We start from the raw sequence: 17884 nt of genomic DNA, 5'->3' as shown, positions 1-17884 counted from the left end.
AAAAAAAAAAAAAAAAAAAAAAAAAAAAAAAAAAAAAAAAAAAAAAAAAGGGTTAGATAAATACTTGATTAGTAATTTACTTGATCTAAGTTTGTTAGTTCATATGAAATTAATTAGCATTTTGGAATTCATAGTGAAAAATATTATTTCTCACGAGGAATGTAATGTGTATATAGCTTTCATTATAACACCGTCGAAGCGCGTGATGAGTGTAAAGCCACACACACAAACATCCTTATAACAAAAACCAACGATTTATACGAAACTAAAACCAGTTTTATGAAGCATACGACGAGCGTCGGCGTTTGAACTTCTGAGTCATTTAAGCATCGGCAAATCTGCAACAACGATGTCATTCGCCAACTTTTAACATCACAAAGGATATTTCATTACTAAACTTTGGTTAGAAGAACTCACCCCAACTCTGAGAGCTTCAGATGAGCTTCGGCATAATCAGCAAAGAACGCATCTTCATCCTGCGAACGGGTTCAAATAAAAACGGCATTGATATCTTTCCATTATTTTACTGGCAAGAAACTAGAACAAGTGTATACCGCAGCGTATTTCTCAACAAGGGGACGGAACACAGAATCGGTGAGAAGCGCCTTATCAGATGGCAGTTGAAGAAGCCCTTCCTTCTCTCCAGATAAAAGCTCCCTTCAAATGTTCAAGAACAGATTACCTAATATATTCAGAATCTTATCTATTTTCACTCAGAATGATTTGTATTACGGAGCAAGACTCACTTGAAGTAAGAGTTGTCGAAGACGAGATGATTGGTTGTCCATGGTCCTTCAAATCCAGATCGATCTTTGTGAGCTTTTCCCTTTAGAAATTAAGAAATAGTCAAAACCCAGATGGAAGATTTCGATAAAAGGACTGAGAATGATTGGAAGATGCAAGCGAAGAGATGAAACAAACCAGAGTGTGAGCACCAGACAAAGCAACGATATCCTTGTCACTGAGACCCATTGCGTAGAAAACCTCCCTTAAATGATCACATCCTAGAAAATAATGGAAGATTTAGATGCTAGTCCCTGCGACAATGTTGTGTTATCAATACAAATAGACACAAACATAATAGTTCATTAATTAAACTTCGAATTACCACTCGTATAGATGATCAGGACACTAATTTAATCTGATTTTTTTTACTTTTAAAACTACTAAGAAGTAAAATTAAAAGTGTCTCGAAGTTTATAGACTAACTAAATATTATTTATAATCAAATTTTGTTCACTAAACTTATCACTAAATCGTTGATCATTACTGTCTAGATCTAGAGAAAATTGATCTTAAATATTTCTAATGTATTCACCTTTTACGGCATCGGGGAGGCGGCCTTCGGGCGGAGGCTCAGGCTTGTCCTGATGTCGGAAAATGCCGAGGAAACAATCAGAATTCAATAATGGTGCTACAAGAATTAAGTTGTGGCGGAAAAAATCAAATTATACAAGCAAATCAAATATAACAAACAACTGTAGCCAAAGAGTCAAAGACTGTACGGGAAGAAAATATTAGCAGTGATTCTCTCCTCAAAATCAGCAGGCAATGGACCAAATGAAAAAAAAATGTTACGTAGACTTTCTGCTCAGAATTTACATCAAGAAATCAATGCAAAGTTGTCGTTCAAGCTAATCAGTTCATAGAATGATTAACTGAATCGTTGTGTCATGGGGAAAACATTTTATGGTTTGTTCACTGAGAATGTAAATAGTGAATTTCTCGACGATCGTTCAGATTATGCGAAATCGATGGGAGATAAGTACGCAAGCAAACAATTAACTGACAAGTAGTATTAAAAATGGCATAGCGAATCATCACAAAAGAGCTTGAAACACTAAATACAACAGGAACACGATCAAACTAATGGTAGCAGAATCATGAATCCGCTGGCAATAAATTTCCATCCGTACGTCAAAGAGCAGCATACAGCAGGCATTAGCGAAATGGAAGCAAAGCAAATGTGGAAATAGAATTCGTTTCGAAAACGATGGAGATCGAAATAATTCGGGCATGCTATAAGGCTTAACCTACCACTCTGCCAGCATGGAAGGGAATCTCGGGTCCGCCGGTAACTTCAACAGCAACAACCCCGGCGATCTACCGTACAACAAAATAAAAATTATTAAGAACACGCAAACGATAAGCCATTCATTATCTCTCGATTTCAATACGTCGATTACAAATTTTCACAATCGTCATTTATGAAATGTGCGAAAATAATGATCGCAACGATAGTGCCGTACCTGGTAGAAGTCACCGTACGAAAGGATCGGCACCTGTTCCTTAATCGGCTCCAACAGCTTAACAGCGATGTCAAGGCCCTTGTTAGCGCCATGAGCGAGTTCCGCTGCGTGATTCATCGTGCCGAAGGGACCTCCCGTCTTAGTCTTAACGTCAAACGTTCCGGCGGAGTGCCATCTACAATCACAAAGCCACAGTGAATCATCACAATTAATAATCAAAGATTCATAATCAATCATTATCGCGGAAAGAGAACCAACGCGAGACGAAGCATTAGTGGAGAACAATGCTTTTCAGCAACAAGAGCTCTAATCTTCCTCCTCGCCTTCAGGACAGCCGCCTCGTATTGCTGGGTGATAGGCGGATAGTTCTTCGCCATAGCCGAGATCCTACAAACTAAAAAATCAATTCGAGCAAAAGTGAAAAGAATCATGAAATGAACAAAAACAGATCTGAGGAACAGAAATATAGAAAGAAAATCCAAGTCGACGTCAATGAAAACCTTGAAAGCGCTAAATGGAACGGAGAGAATTCTTTTACAAAAATGGCACGAAACAGCGCAAAATTAAGAGGCTGAAGGAGGGAGCTGTTATTTAAGAGCAACACTAAAAGAATTAGAAGCTTCTAGTAGCTTAATTTAGGCCGTTCGATTTCTTTTTCTATCCTACGGCACATGTTCACCTTTTAGAATTGAAGGGCTGTGATTGAATTTTACCAGACTGTACGGCCATGGAATGTGTAGAGATTAGAATCAAAAGAATAAAAACCGAAAATTAAGAAGGTAAAGGTGAAATGACTAAATTACCCTCCCTATTGCGAGTTAGGAGGGAAAGTATCTAGTGTCCTCGTGTATACCGTAGTAATTAACCTACGTAACTCGCGCATTAGAACAGTGATTGCTCTTTCTTTATATAACACTCTAAAAACAGCAAGAAATTAGTTAGTTTTTATTTTCTTAAAAAAAACGATATATATATATATATGTATATATTGCATTTATAAATAAAAATTAATTAATTACCATTATAATATAACATTAACAAGCCAACTTGAGCCTTTTTAGTTAGAGATTCAATTTCTTACCTCTACGAATTAAAAATTAATAAATATATAAATAAATTATTTTCCAACTTCCACACAATTGTGCAAGCATGAAATAATTAAATTACTAATTTAAATCAACGTAATTATCACTTGAATTTTCCTAAATTATTATTTAAAAATAAAATAAATGTAAAATAAAATAAGAGGTGCTTTTCACATTAACTAACACGTATTATTTTGACTCTCTCCCTTTTATTTTTTAAAATATTTTTTATGGCTTTTAGCATGCATTTTGAAACACGGCTTAAGGTCAGTTAAGTCATTTGGCATTTATAAATTATTGTAGCTTTTGCGTGTGAATGTATTTATTATGGAAGATTCGATAATGAAATGATAATATCACCGATCTAATTTGATTGGAACTTGCGAATGAGGTGACAGCCAATCAAATTCTGCCAAGTTTCATGGGAAGTTGCAAGGAAAATATATCCGTACGCTAATAATGACACGCAGGTGATGCGGCCACCCTGCACGCTATGATTGCCTTGAAATATAGAACGCGTCCGTTTGTGTAGCTCTCTCGCGAGTTTCTATTTAATGCGCGTCGTGTCAATCTCTCTCTATTTATTTATTGCAATTTTATTTTTGGGAGTCTTGGTCCGTCGAAGATTTTCGGCTTATAATGGAGCTTTACGTAAATGCAAACAAATTATGAAATAAATTTATGCATGGAAGTGTTTGTGAGGTATTTACTTTTTAATTTCTATTTATTTAGTCTAAAATTCTTATAAAATTTAAATTTGGTGTAATAATTTCGAGGCTCGACTCCTTCTCCTCCCAATAATACTCAATTCGAACAAAGTATACTATAGAGTCTCTCTTGAAACCTACGGAGCCTTCAAACAACCCAACAATCCTCCTCTCGAACAAAGTACACCATAAAGCATCTTTGAGGACTATAGAGCCCTCGAATGACCTCAACTCGAACAAAGTATACCATATAGCCTCCCCAGAGATCTATGAAACGCTCCAACATCCCAACAATCCTCCCCTTGAAGAAAGTACACCATAGAGCATATTTGAGGACTGTGGAGTCCTTGAACGACCTCCCTCCCCATAATTGATGCTCTAACTTTTTCTCCTCCCAACAATTCTCAACTCGAACAAAGTACACCATAAAACATCTCTTAGAACTATGGAGCCCTCGAGCGACCTCCCCATAATCGATGCTCAACTTTTTCTCCTCCTAACAATCCTCAAATCAAATAAAGTACACCATAAAACCTCCCCTAAGTCCTATGGAGCCCTCGAACTGCCTCTCCTTAATCAAGACTCGACTCCTTCTCTGAAGTTCTCAAACAAAATACACAATTTGTTCGACACTGAGTCCCTATTCACTTGACATACCCAACGACTCTCCACAATGATATAATATTGTCTACTTTAAGCATAAGCCTTCATGACTTTACTTTTGATTTTTCCAAAAAAGTCTATAACAATAGAGATAGTATTATTTACATATAAACTCACGATATTTTTTTTAATTAGTAAAGTAAAAAATCTCTTAATTTATCATAATAAAAAGTTTAATTTATTTATGACCGTTTTTTTTTCTCTTCAGACATGTATCAATTATACTAAATAAAAATAACTAAATTTTAAAATCCAGTAAAATGCTAGGGACTAAATGGGAATAAATTATTAAAAGCTGTGTTTTAGCTTATGTCTCGGAACTATAGCATTTAATTATTTATTTTTTAATATTCATTTTTTAAGTCCGCGGAAAGCCGTTTCAAATCAAAAGCGACGAAGATAGGCGTCGAGCCGACCTTTGCCGCGCTCTGAACGGTGCGTACCCCTCTGGGTCCGGTGGGCTTAATAAAACAACCAATACAGCTTGGTCCAATTTTTTATTTGGGCTCATTCTCGGGCCCATATATTTAGTGTCTTTTACGTAACTACCCTTCTCAACATAGCTCTTTTACGTAACTAGCCTCACTTAAAAGCAAGAATTGCCTTGTCAACTACCGTAATGGATACTAAAATGTATGGATATAATATAAATTAATTATTAAATCGGCATTTCTTTTAGTGCTTATTCATTTTTTGATGCCTCGTCAACTTCTATAATTGCACTACGTTCATATTTTGTGCTATACAGCGACCATTCATCTAACAAAAGATTCTATTTGTGTTTATAATTTTATATTCTAATTAATGATTAAAAAAATAAGATAATAATAGTAAAAATAAAAGCCCACACGCCTAACATTTTCTTTATAATTCACACGGAGTTGGCTATATCAAGCACGACTATACAAATATAGTCGAGTCCTAATGCTTAATTTTGGTTATAGCTACCCTCAGTCGTGATGGTTATAACAATATATAATCATTTCCACCCGACGTGGAATCTCATAGTCCATCCCATTTTAAAATTTAGTGCCTAGCCTTCTCTCCAACCGACGTGAGATCTCACAATCCATCCCCCCTTGAGTTAACGTTTAGTATTTTCACTGACACATTGTCCTAACAGCTCAAGCTCACCACTGGCAGATATCGTCATCTTCCGACTTTTCTTTAAAGGCTTCTCCTCAAAGATTTAAAACATATCCGTTAAGGAGATGTTTTTGCATCCTTATAATAAATGTTTTGTTCTCCTCTCAAACTAATGTGGGATCTCACACTTCTCGAGCCACCAACACAAATGTAGCTTAACTATGTATACTAATAAGTCAGTTGTTCGAATCTCTCCATCCATATTGTTGAATTAAAACAAATAAAAATAAAACAAACAACAGCAAAAAAATTCTCATTCCCTTGTGGTCGTCTATGGTCTGTATTTTTTCTTTTTTTTTTTTCTCAAATTTTTTTTCTTTATCTTGCATTTCCTCTTAATTTAGGTCTCTCTCTCGATCTTACTCGATCGCTAGTCTTATCATATGAGAAATTGAATTTCCTATATTAAATAGAAAGAGAAAATATTAGAACTGTGTTTATATTGATAAATAAATAAATTTGAAATTATAAAATATTATAGATATTGGAGACAAAGTGTCAAAACGTACTGTTATCTCTCGTAATAATATCTAGAACTTCTTTTATCTTCTTATGGTAAGGTTTTACCTAACCGAATGAATGACGAGTCTAACAAAAAAACAAACCCGACAGACAGTTAAAGTGAAGCACAAAACAGGTATATTGTTAGTATTTATATTTAATAATATAAAAAAAGATCACTGACAAAAATGTTTTTCTTCCATCTAATTGGTTATATGTATATACACGCATTAAAACTCCCGTGGGTGAATGAATTTCCAATAACTTTTTGTTAATAATATAAAATCGAACCTCGAATAAATCATAGTGTGATTGGTCGAGATAAATCTCGTTACAAAAAAAGTGAGTCATTTGAATTCCACACACATATTTATTTATTTATTATTATTATTTTGTATATATTTTTTCAAATTGTTGTTTTAGGTGAATGAACGTTGATACACCATTGTGATTTATTATGTAGTTAATTTTTTTTTTATTTATGAAATATAATTAAAAATTTAAGTAAAATATATTTTTTGGAGTTGACTTTTGTTTTAAAATATATATATAAAAAAAGTTGAAATAATTAGAATTCCACCGAATTTTTCATCCTTAATTGACTTTTAATGATGAAAATGGTAGATAATTTGCTATAATTTTGTATATAGTAATTACTTACTGTCTTTTATTATCATCGTTTCCTATTTTCCGTCTACATAAACAATAAAAAGGAATAAAATCAACAGATTTAAAGAATTAATAATATAAATATCAATCACGAAAAAGTGAATAAAATCACTTTTGTTTTCTCATTTTGGTGAATGTCTTAATTTGAAGTACCGAATTTAAAGTCTTCTAATTCAAAGGACTAATTAAATAAATTAATTTATAATGAAGACTGATTTAAATAAATATATTTTTAATTGTTTTTTAAAACTTATTTTAAGAATAGATTAGAAAATTAAATATTTATAATAAACAACGTACATTCACAAGCACAATTCCTTTTAAAAATTTAAATACAATATTTATTATTATTATTTTTGGTAATAAAATGAATTTATATTAATTATTATTGAAGTATGTCCACCTTAGTTGTGAGGGAGAACAAATCACAGGGTGTAGAATGTATTTTAAAGCCTTGAGGGGAAACTCGAAAGGAAAAATTTAAAGAGGACAGTATCTACTAGCGGTGGATTTGGATCGTTACAAATGGTATCAGAGCCAGATACTGGACGATGTGCTAGCCTTATCGTTGTTTCTCGAAGGGGTAGACACGAGGCGGTGTGCTAATAAGGACGCTGAGCCCAAAGAGGTGGATTGTGATGTCTGACGTGAGTTGGGGGTGGATCTAGGTCGTTACAGTATATCTTGATATTAATAAAATATTATTTAATATAATAAAAAGAATTGAAGAAACAATTTATCCATTACAGGAAAAAGTAAACCATAGGGCCGATGCCGGTGGAGGAAGGGTGGAGCGGACCAATTTTGTAATTAGGGCAACATTGAAGGGTATTGTTCGAAAATTGATAATATTAATTTGACAGCGACGCAGAGTGAAGACAGCGGCCAAAAAGCCATCCAAAGCCAAGAGCTTCTCTCTCCTTAAAGGGTCCTCTTATTGTTCTCCTCTGTCTGTTCGCGTCTTCGTTATCGTGCGCTTCTCGGACAATCTCAACCTCACAGATTCATTACCTGCCTGTTGTCGATCTCTCAACTGTAATGACCGTCAGCTCTAATCTCAAGCCATTTTTCTGCAATCTGATCTTTATCTCTTGCGCAATCCTTATTTTTGTGTTTCAATCTTCAAGATCCCTAATTTTATTCGTCGTTTCATTCTGAATTTGCTGCAGCTGTTTTTTGGTTTTCATATAAGTTACGGCGACTCGTGTTCTTTGATTCTCTTCAATATGCATATGCGCTTCGATTTTCGATTTGTTGCATGTTTATGAATTAAATTAGGTCTTCGATTCATGTGTTTTTGTTTTCTTCGCGATTACTTGGTCAGTCCTGGATAATTTCTGGTTATGGTTATAGTTTCGAAATATGTCGATCTAGAATTCTGGTATTTATAGTTTCTATGTACTCTTCGTTGGAAATGGTTTTTTTTAGCTCCAGCACAGTTGATTAACATCGTCGAGTTTCATCCATATATTGTGCTCATTTCAGCCTATGGATGGGTTTGGGGAATTATTCTACGTGTATAAAAATGTTCTTCAGGTCTAGTGATGAAGATATTGGCGTTAGACGTGGGGTGTGGTCACGAGTATTGTGTACAAGCAAAATTGCATGTCTAATTAAATGAATTAGCGATTGGTGACTTGTTCTGATGGTTTAGAAGAAGATGATGTACAAAGGGAAGGGGGAGTTGGATGTCTGTGTTATGATTTTCTTCACTTGGTAATTATTGTAAACTGAACGTACTCTTACTAATAACAAAATGAGGAATTAAGAGTACCTTTTCTTAGATTTGGCGAAGATTGATTGTATTCTTTAGTTTCCTGGGAAAATAATCGTAAGTTGTGTACTTTGCACAATTAGATATTAGAATTAGTTAGATAGCTGTTTTCCTCCCACTTTGTATATGCACTGAAAAGGCTTTTGTTCCATTAGCTGGCAGCCTATCTGCTTTTGCCTTTTATAATTATATTTGCTTTGTTTTTGTTCTTAGATAACCATGAGTGACGGAGGAGAAAAAACTTGCCCACTCTGTGCGGAAGAGATGGATCCAACTGATCAGCAATTGAAGCCATGCAAATGCGGATATGAGGTTTGAAACATACCATAACTACAGATCAGAAAATGCATATAAGCAATCTGGCTTTTATGGGCTTCACATTCTAGTTTTAATCTGACTTTTAACAGTGTTTCTTTATGTTTTAAAACTGCTATCAGAAAACCAACCTTTAGGGGAAGTGTGTGCATCTTTTCTGAATCCCTTTCATGGAAGACTTATGTTTCCTACTTTAGATGATAGATCTTTCATTTCTTGAGAATTAGGAAACTCTGATATTATACTTTATTTTTCCTCTAGTTTTGCTTATGTTACTGGAGATTTCAGGAGTTAATTTGGATATATCTTGATCCTTTCAATGTAAGAGTAGAATTGAATCTTAAATTAATGGTTGCCCCGCTGGCAGATTTGTGTTTGGTGCTGGCATCATATTATGGACATGGCTGAGAAGGATGACACTGAGGGTCGATGTCCTGCATGTCGTACTGTATACGATAAGGAAAAAATTGTAGGCATGGCATCAAGCTGTGAAAGGTCAATTTTCCTTGAGTTTGTTTTTCTATCTGCTTTTATTAACTTGGGGCTTCTTACAAATCCCTCTGCTTTGGGAGATTCCTTACCTATTTTTTTCCCTCTTCTTTATTGTCCCTGATTATGGATGAACTTTTCCGTTTCCTATCAGAAAAAAGTAATAAATCAGCACTGCAGATTAGGTGTCTCAGAAGTGTTTGGCAAGTGTCTGATAGAGCGTTTTGTAATTGTTCGCTTGTTACTTGCACAAATTGGATATAATTTTCTTTTTCCTGTAACTGATATAAGTTTTTCTGGGTGTAGTTTTATGTTTTACTTAATATTTGGTATTTCTTTGTAGCTTTTCTTGTTTCTTTCAAAGAACAAGAGTCAGAATGTTAAGTCCCATCAATAAGTGATGTGGTTGTCTAATACGTGTTAGACCGAACACAAAGATCCTTCATTTCTTCGTCATTGCCAACTTAGTCATAATTCTTCCATTTGCAATGTTTAGATAGAGTTGTCCTGATAATTATTATTCTATACTGTTTCTTATCTGAAAATACAAAATTATTCCTTGCAGATTGGTTGCTGAAGTAAGTGTGGAAAAAAAGGTTAAGTCACAAAAAGCAAAAGCCAAATCATCTGAAGGACGAAAGCAGCTTAGCAGTGTACGCGTGATTCAAAGGAATCTAGTATATATTGTTGGGCTGCCTCTTAATCTGGCAGATGAAGATGTATATTCTGCTTCTCTGTTCCCCAAAACTATTGGTTCTTAAATAGATCTGCATACTTTTGGTTCTGATGCGAGTAATGGATGCCCTCTTATCATCCTTTGTGCAGCTTCTTCAGCGGAGAGAATACTTTGGTCAGTATGGGAAAGTTCTAAAAGTGTCTATGTCCCGTACAACAACTGGAGTCATTCAACAATTTACTAATAGTACCTGTAGTGTGTAAGTTCAAATGTTCTTGTTGCAATGACTCTTGCCTTCTTTCTTAAAACAAACTGTTTTCTTTATTTACATAGGTTATTTAACGTTCATATATTTCATTGCATGGTACATTACCTTTTTGGAACATTTTGTTTCTGTGCATATGGTTTCTACACGAAGGCTGATTAGTTTAGTTTGAATTGGGGCACCGACATAACTCTTATTCCGTGCTTTACTTAGATACGAGTATCACGTATGTATCCAGAAATATTTATTTATGTTCTATATTTTTGTTCAAATAAAAAAATATTTATTTTCTTGTATTTTCTGGGTTAGATATATTACATTCTCAAAAGAGGAGGAAGCTGTTCGATGTATCCAAAATGTACATCAATTTGTCTTGGAGGGCAAGCCTTTAAGGTTAGTGTATATTTGAGTAGTAAGTTCTAGAGTACATTTTGAATATTCCTGGTCAAATTTGTAATTTACTTTCTCTGGGTGCCTCAATTTTAGGGCATGCTTTGGAACAACAAAATATTGTCATGCTTGGTTGAGGAGTGTGGTATGAATTTTATAATTTTCTTCTCTTGTATTTATAGTTTTACCAATTGAAAATTTTATAACTTAAAATTTGATTTGGATCATAATATTATCAACTAATGTTTCAGCCTTGCACCAACCCTGATTGCTTGTATTTACACGAGGTTGGTTCTCAAGAAGATAGTTTCACAAAAGATGAAATCATTTCAGCATACACAAGGTGTGATAATCATTTTGTATTTAAAACTGCTGTTGTGCCTTTGTTGCTTGGTTTCTCAAAGGGTTTTTAGATTGAGATTCATTGCATAATATTATTTATTTATCTTTTATATTTTAAAATAATTGCTAATTGATGTTTGACCCTATGAGATATCCTTGAGGCTTGTGGAAAGAGAAATGATGTTTGAGTACAATGTAGTGTGGAATGACATAACATCGGTTTGCTCTAACAATTTTCTACGTGTAGTTGACCATAATTCCATTGTAGATTATACAAGCTCTACTTTGGTTTTGGAAACGAAGGAAGTTTTTAGTCAAGCCTAATGAAATTGGCTATGGATGCAATACATATCCCTATATCTACCACAGCTTATATTTTGACTACGATGCAATAGATATTCTTATATCTGCCTATAATTATTTCCCATGATTGTCTCATTATGCGTAACAGACTTGAATAGGTGCCCAGATTATGTACTGTCCTTCTAGAATGAGGTTGGTTAGTGTGAACTTTTATCCTCTATTTTCGTTCTTCTACATGCCCATACTTCAATTTACAATTTCAAATTTTTTAGTAATTGTAATACTAATTCTAGTTATATGGTTTTAATAGATTTAGTTGGCTACTACAAAGAGTATTTTTTGTTGGAAAAATAGTATCCATTGGTCAGTAAGATCATGTCGCAATCTTAAGTTATAATGATGAACTCTACTAGTCGTAAGCTTTGAAGTTTAGAGTGAAACCATAATTCAGACAAACTGAACATATTTATTGGGTATATAGTATTGTAAGAATACATATACTAGTTGTGGATAAAATTGGATTATTTTGGTTCATGAAGTTTTGATTCTTGTGCCAAAACTGATTCTCTTTACTCTTAGGATGGTTTGAAGTATGTGATGGCGTACTTTATATTAAGTATATGTGGTCTTGTATTTTTCTACAGTTGGTTTTGGGTTATATTGTTCCTGTCTAGTGTAAGGAAGAGAAGTTTAACAAATATTAAACCTTAAATGCAATTTAACCCACAGCTTCATTTGAGTTGTGAACAAAGGGAAGAAGGGATGATACACTTCAGTGTCAGCCTATGGACACACTAAGGGGAGGTGCTTAATACTGAAGCCGCCAATGCTTGATTGGACAAGTGTTCAACCTTCTCAAATCCAAAATCTAAAGAACACTTGATTCTAATAAACCATACCTAAAAATGGGATAAAAATCATTGATTAGACAAGTAATACTATTACCAAGATTGTTTTTGTTTGTACAGCCATCACCGCTTTGATATGTTTGGATGACTTTCTTGCTATTTGCTTGCTTGGAGACTGTTTTTGGTTGGATGATTAATTAACTTACATAGTTGTATTAAAGGAGTAGAGTGCAACAAATTACTGGTGCCTCAAACAATACGCAGCGGCGTTCAGGGAGTGTGTTACCACCACCAATGGATGATTACTGCAATAACAATTCTTCAAATGGGAAACCCATTGTTAAGAACCCTTCAAGTGTAAGACATCCTAAACTCCAATAGCTAAAGAAATAGTTGATGTTTCTTTCATATATAATATGCAGAAACAATTTGTTTGTCAGTTAGATATTAGTTTATGTTGAACCTTAAAAATACTTGTTTAAATACCTATCCATAAGAGCTGAAGCTTTTTATGCTGATATGCTTGACTAATTTTGTTACCCAGAATACTGTTAGCATCATTAGAGGTTCTCCTCCAAATGGAAGCTCAGATAAGTCAATTGCTCTCCCTGCAGCTGCCTCATGGTACATGGATATTTATGTTTGCACCCATTTTAAAGTTTTCTCAACTTTGTTTAAGAGGTCATAAGACACGTTTGTTTATGCCAGGGGAACTCGAGGCTCAAATTTTCAAGTGCCAGTATCAAGTTCACCAAGTACAAATGGGCCTCCGAAAAAGTCCGATGCTACTAATAGCATATTATCATTTCCCCCTGCAGATGCAAGCATTTCTTCGGCTTCTACAGTATATAGTGAAGCAGGAAAGAGACCTGCATTTAATGAGAGTCACACTTCTAATAATGCCAAAATTCATCAAGAATCCTTAAAATCTTTGAAACATCCTGTTAGCACGGATTATCAATCTTTGTCGACAGACAGACATGATTCACCTGAGGAGATACCTACTTTTGTATCTTTGAGTTGTTCAGTGGCTGGGGTTCCAGCCACAAAGGACAGTCAGAAAACAATGGCTATGGCACCGAGCATTTCTACTCCTAATCTCCATATTGAGGATTCTCGCAGTTGTCCTGAAGTAGGAACTACTTCTGATGGCCTAATACAAAATCTGAGCGCTGATATATCAACAGTTAGCATCGATAGAGATGATATAGATGAACAATCTGGTCTAAGACCAATTACTATAGTCTCTGATCATGATTTAATTAAAGCTTCCGGGGATCACCATAGCTTACAAGAGCAGTCTAGAGTGGCACCTTTAGATTCGACAGATGCTTGGAAAGGCGATGATGTGGTTAGTTGCATGTCTTTTTCAAGAGAAGAACGTGATTGGAGATCGGACTTACAGAGAGAGGTAGTTAGTGCAAATGAGTTGGAAGAGGATGTGATATCTTTTAATAGTCAGAGGCTCAAGGATCCAGAGATTTTGAGCCCTTCAACTCGGTTGCCTGGCTGGGCATCTACATTTCATGCCTTGAATGGCTCTACCTCTCATTCATTGTGGCCGGATGCTGTCAATGGGGCAGCAACCAGTCTAGCTACTGATATGTCATTTGATAAGCCATTCAATGATATTTCATCTCTAAGCTCATCTAGCATCCCGCCTGTGTTTAGCAGTCAGCTTGCGAATGGAGTCAATACTTCTGGGCAGACTTTGCATACTTTAAGACATATAGTGGCCAATGATCCTGCTAATTTAAATGCAGATTCACTTTTTGTTGATAAACAATTCAATGATGATTCACATTTCCGTGCATCTAACATATCAACTGCTATCAATGGCAACGTGGAGAATGGGATCAGCTCTTCTGCTGCTACCGATATGCCCCATGGAAATTCATTTTTACTTCACAACGAAGGAAGAGGAAGGCATGTGGGCAGGTTGTCTGGTGACATGCTGAATGCCAATGGCAGTGGTTTTGTAGATAATGGTGAAAACAGCATAATCTCAAATATATTGTCAATGGACTTCAACATGTGGGATAACACATTAACGTCCCAGAATTTGGCCAAGCTTTTGGGTGAAAGTGATAAACAATCTCCAAGTTCCAGGAAGGTGCAAAGCAATAATCAGTCCAGATTCTCTTTTGCAAGGCAGGAAGATTCTAAAGGACAAGGTTTTAGGATACAACCTTCTCTTGATATGATTGAACAAATACAGAGAAATCATTCGTTCGGGCATGAATTCTTTAAAAATGATAATGTGCATTCAGACAAGTTTCATAGTAGTGGTGGCTTCTATTCTAACAATTATGATGGATCAGTAAATCCTTCAAGCAATCACTCCCTTAATTCCTCAAATAAGCTCTCAGGTGAGTGCTCATATTTATGATAAATTTTTTAAATATTCTTGATCTCTGTGTTCGAGATATCTATCATATTTAGTGGTGGTTTAATTTCCAATCAGCTTTGTTTTTCTTTTACTTCGTGTATTGTTGCATGTTGTGGGTAGTGTTGTCATGGAAATATCCTCTTGGTGCTCTTTCTTGGGATTCAGAACACCAGATCCCAATTTCTCTTGTTTTGAATTTTTTCTTCGAACCGATGCTTCTACAGTGAAATGAAGTCTTATCTTGCTTTCTTTTGATTCATTCATTTATCCGTGGGGGTTGGACGTGTACTTTGAAGTTCTTTTTTGGAATCAGCTGTTTTACTTGTTTTGCTTAGAAACCTCCTCACAGACTCTCTTATTCACAGCAGTTACGAGAGCTCAAATCTCAGCTCCGCCTGGCTTCTCCGTTCCAAGTCGGGTGCCACCACCTGGTTTCTCTTCTCATGACAGAGTAGATCAAGTTTCTGACTCCCTCTCTGGTTAGTGTTTTCCTCTGCTTAGTAAAGTTATCTAAATAAATTTTGTACCTTTCTTCTCTGCATTAAATTTTCACCTTTTGATTCAGGAAACCGTCTGCTAGATTCTTCTTCTTTGTCGAGAAATTCATATCAAGCAAATCAAACTGGAAGTAATATTAGCACGGGCGATATTGAATTTATGGATCCTGCTATTTTGGCAGTTGGTAAAGGCAGACGTCAGATAGGTCTTAACAATACTGGTCTAGACGCTAGGACACCATTTTCTCCTTCATTAGGTACCTTTGATAATGAAGCAAGTCTTCAGTTACTGATGCAAAGATCTCTGAACCCCCAGCAGCAGAGATACTCTGATGTCGGAGATGGTTTCTCTCATCTCGGGGATTCATATGGCATTTCTTCAAGGCTTGTGGACCAATCACAGGTTAACAATCTCTCTAATTTTGGGCAGCTATCTCTCCAGCATTCTAGAAATAGGCTTATGTCGCATGGCCACTGGGACAGTTGGAATGAGGCTCAAGGTGGAACCAATATTGGTGTGGCAGATATATTGAGGAGTGATAGGCTTGGATACAACAAATATTATGCTGGTTATGAAGACTCGAAATTCCGCATGCCCAGCTCGAGCGATCTATATAATAGAACCTTTGGGATGTGACTCTTGGTGAATGAAATGATGTGAGTGCCTAGATTGGCGGCAGCGTTTGAGCAAAGGACTAGGATTTACCTTGTGAGGTCTGTGGACGTGTAGCCATGATGTCTTGAGAGATTCATAATCTGGCCTTGATGGTGCGGAAGATTTGTGCCCTGATGGTATCGGATTATGTTACCACAAGGTAAGAATATTGTCGGTATATTTTTTCATTTGATTGTTGTCCCCTTCTTTAACAATTTTTTTTTTTAAAAATAATTGTACAATGAATATTTGTATCTAATAAGTTTGTCTTTTATCAACCTCTGCCCTGTTTGAATAATCCCTCCCGAAATAAAAAGCAGAGAGCGAGAGAGAGAAACCGATATGAGGGTCGAAGACCTGTTTTTTGCTTACCTGCCTGCTGACATGTTCTACTTGCACCATTTGTGTCTGTGTAGGTGTGATGTAAGCTCACGTGATTGTATCGCGGCAAGTTGAATATTGGCAGCGATTATTTGACAGGAAGTTGTAAAATGTCTGTCAATCTCTGGTAGGGCGACCCGTCCCTCCAGCTGTCGATTATTTTGTTCCTTGCCAACAGCGAAGAGTTAAAGATTCTACTTTTTTGGCTCTCAAAACCTTAAAGTTGAGATTGGGAGTTCCTGACTTCACAAGGTTATATGCGAAATCCATTTGAATGTACTTTGATTCTTTTGTTTTTTACAAGTGTTTTACTTAGTTACTTAGATTATAGATAGTTCAAAGATGGGGAGTTTCCTGCCTTTTGAGATAGATTGATGGAGTTCCTGTCGACACGAGGTGATAATCATATTCTTCCTTCGGGTTAATACTATTACAAATTCAAGGTCGAGATTTGATTCATCAGGGTTAAGTAATTCTTGACACGTCATGACGTAGCTTACGCTTCATGGTGACTTCACTGGGGAAGCACATATCAATTCTTGCCTCCTTTAAGAGTTGCCCATAAGTAATTAGAGCACTCAGAAGCATCAGAATTGCCAGTACAGTTTAACGAAAGCGGGATCTCGAGTGAATTTACAGGTTTCACAGTATGCCAGGTGATACTAATGAATTTGTATTGTCATAGGTTCTATCTTTCTTTCTGGGAGAAACTGAACAATCTTCCCGCTGGAGTCCGAATTTTGATTCGGAGGGAGGTTGGATTTTAGTTCATTTGATCAAATGAAGATTGGGACCTTTTCGTGTCTGTTGGAAGAGAAGTGTTCTTTTGATCCATAGTGGATTTGAATAAGATTGGTGGATTAGGCATCAAATTGAACGATGAAATGTAATCGATAGGAACTAACCACGGCTTGTCTTTTTAAGACAACAGAGATTTACAAATTTCATCATTAATTTTTTTTAAATTTCTACGTTATTTGGTTTATTTTTATCATTTTGGAATTATTTTTACCATTTCAATGTTCATAATTTCCTTCATCTGTGTCATTTATATATATATATTTAAAAATTTTGGGAAAATTTTAGAAGAAGAAACCCAAATGTGAAAAGAAAAATAAAATCCAGAATTTGTATACTTTTATTTATTTATTTTATTTTGAAAATAAGATTAAAAAAATAGTAAGAAGAAACAAAAGGGTTTTATGAACCGGTGGTGACAATAGCAAGCCCATAATACTGTCTGACGAACCACGGATACGATAGAATCACTAACAAAATTCCGCCTTTATCCACTAATAGAATTCCGCCTTTAAATTTGGAAATCAAAAAGAAAGAAGTGATCGACAAAAAATCTTAGCTGTTCGTTGGATCTTTGAAGCTTTTAAACGACGTATAGATTACGACCGGTTATAAGAAGTAAAGCATCGTAGACTCTGTGCTCGACAACGTAACTTTTATAGGACAATCATTAACTTGGCCCACCATTGCCATTCCCCATTCACAAATCCAACAAAGACACACCCAATCAGGAGGGGTTGGA

The 17884-nt window shown here is 35.5% G+C and overlaps 2 protein-coding genes across 5 annotated transcripts; one reads left to right on the top strand and one right to left on the bottom strand.

Moving 5' to 3' along the window:
* Positions 1-127: 127 nt before the first annotated feature.
* LOC111448698 (L-ascorbate peroxidase, cytosolic-like) lies at positions 128-2812 on the bottom strand. 2 transcript variants are annotated; one of them, XM_023088395.1, is made up of 10 exons: positions 2750-2812; positions 2508-2643; positions 2250-2424; positions 2038-2103; positions 1319-1367; positions 922-1004; positions 747-826; positions 555-657; positions 418-476; positions 128-338 (listed from the first exon to the last, which is right to left on the bottom strand). In XM_023088395.1, the coding sequence occupies exons 2-10, from the start codon at positions 2624-2626 to the stop codon at positions 323-325; spliced, it is 750 nt and encodes a 249-aa protein (XP_022944163.1). In that variant the 5' UTR covers positions 2627-2643; positions 2750-2812; the 3' UTR covers positions 128-322. The 2 variants fall into 2 exon arrangements, with proteins under 2 accessions (XP_022944163.1, XP_022944162.1); XM_023088394.1 differs by having other exon boundaries at positions 2508-2636; positions 2750-2811.
* Positions 2813-7883: 5071 nt separating this feature from the next.
* Positions 7884-17305, top strand: LOC111448316. Of its 3 annotated transcripts, none has more exons than XM_023087828.1 (14): positions 7884-8055; positions 9008-9106; positions 9477-9604; positions 10164-10317; positions 10424-10533; positions 10849-10932; positions 11026-11074; positions 11181-11272; positions 12650-12779; positions 12967-13046; positions 13131-14791; positions 15177-15290; positions 15377-16123; positions 16380-17305. In XM_023087828.1, exons 2-13 carry the CDS (start codon positions 9014-9016, stop codon positions 15943-15945), a joined length of 3264 nt encoding a protein of 1087 aa, XP_022943596.1. In that variant the 5' UTR covers positions 7884-8055; positions 9008-9013; the 3' UTR covers positions 15946-16123; positions 16380-17305. The 3 variants fall into 3 exon arrangements, with proteins under 3 accessions (XP_022943596.1, XP_022943595.1, XP_022943594.1); XM_023087827.1 differs by having other exon boundaries at positions 12644-12779; positions 15180-15290; XM_023087826.1 differs by having other exon boundaries at positions 12644-12779.
* The last annotated feature ends 579 nt before the right edge of the window (positions 17306-17884 follow it).

Source organism: Cucurbita moschata, unplaced genomic scaffold (assembly GCF_002738365.1).
Source record: "Cucurbita moschata cultivar Rifu unplaced genomic scaffold, Cmos_1.0 Cmo_Scf00010, whole genome shotgun sequence".
NCBI lineage: Eukaryota > Viridiplantae > Streptophyta > Magnoliopsida > Cucurbitales > Cucurbitaceae > Cucurbita > Cucurbita moschata.
This window is presented reverse-complemented; position numbering and strand designations above follow the sequence as displayed.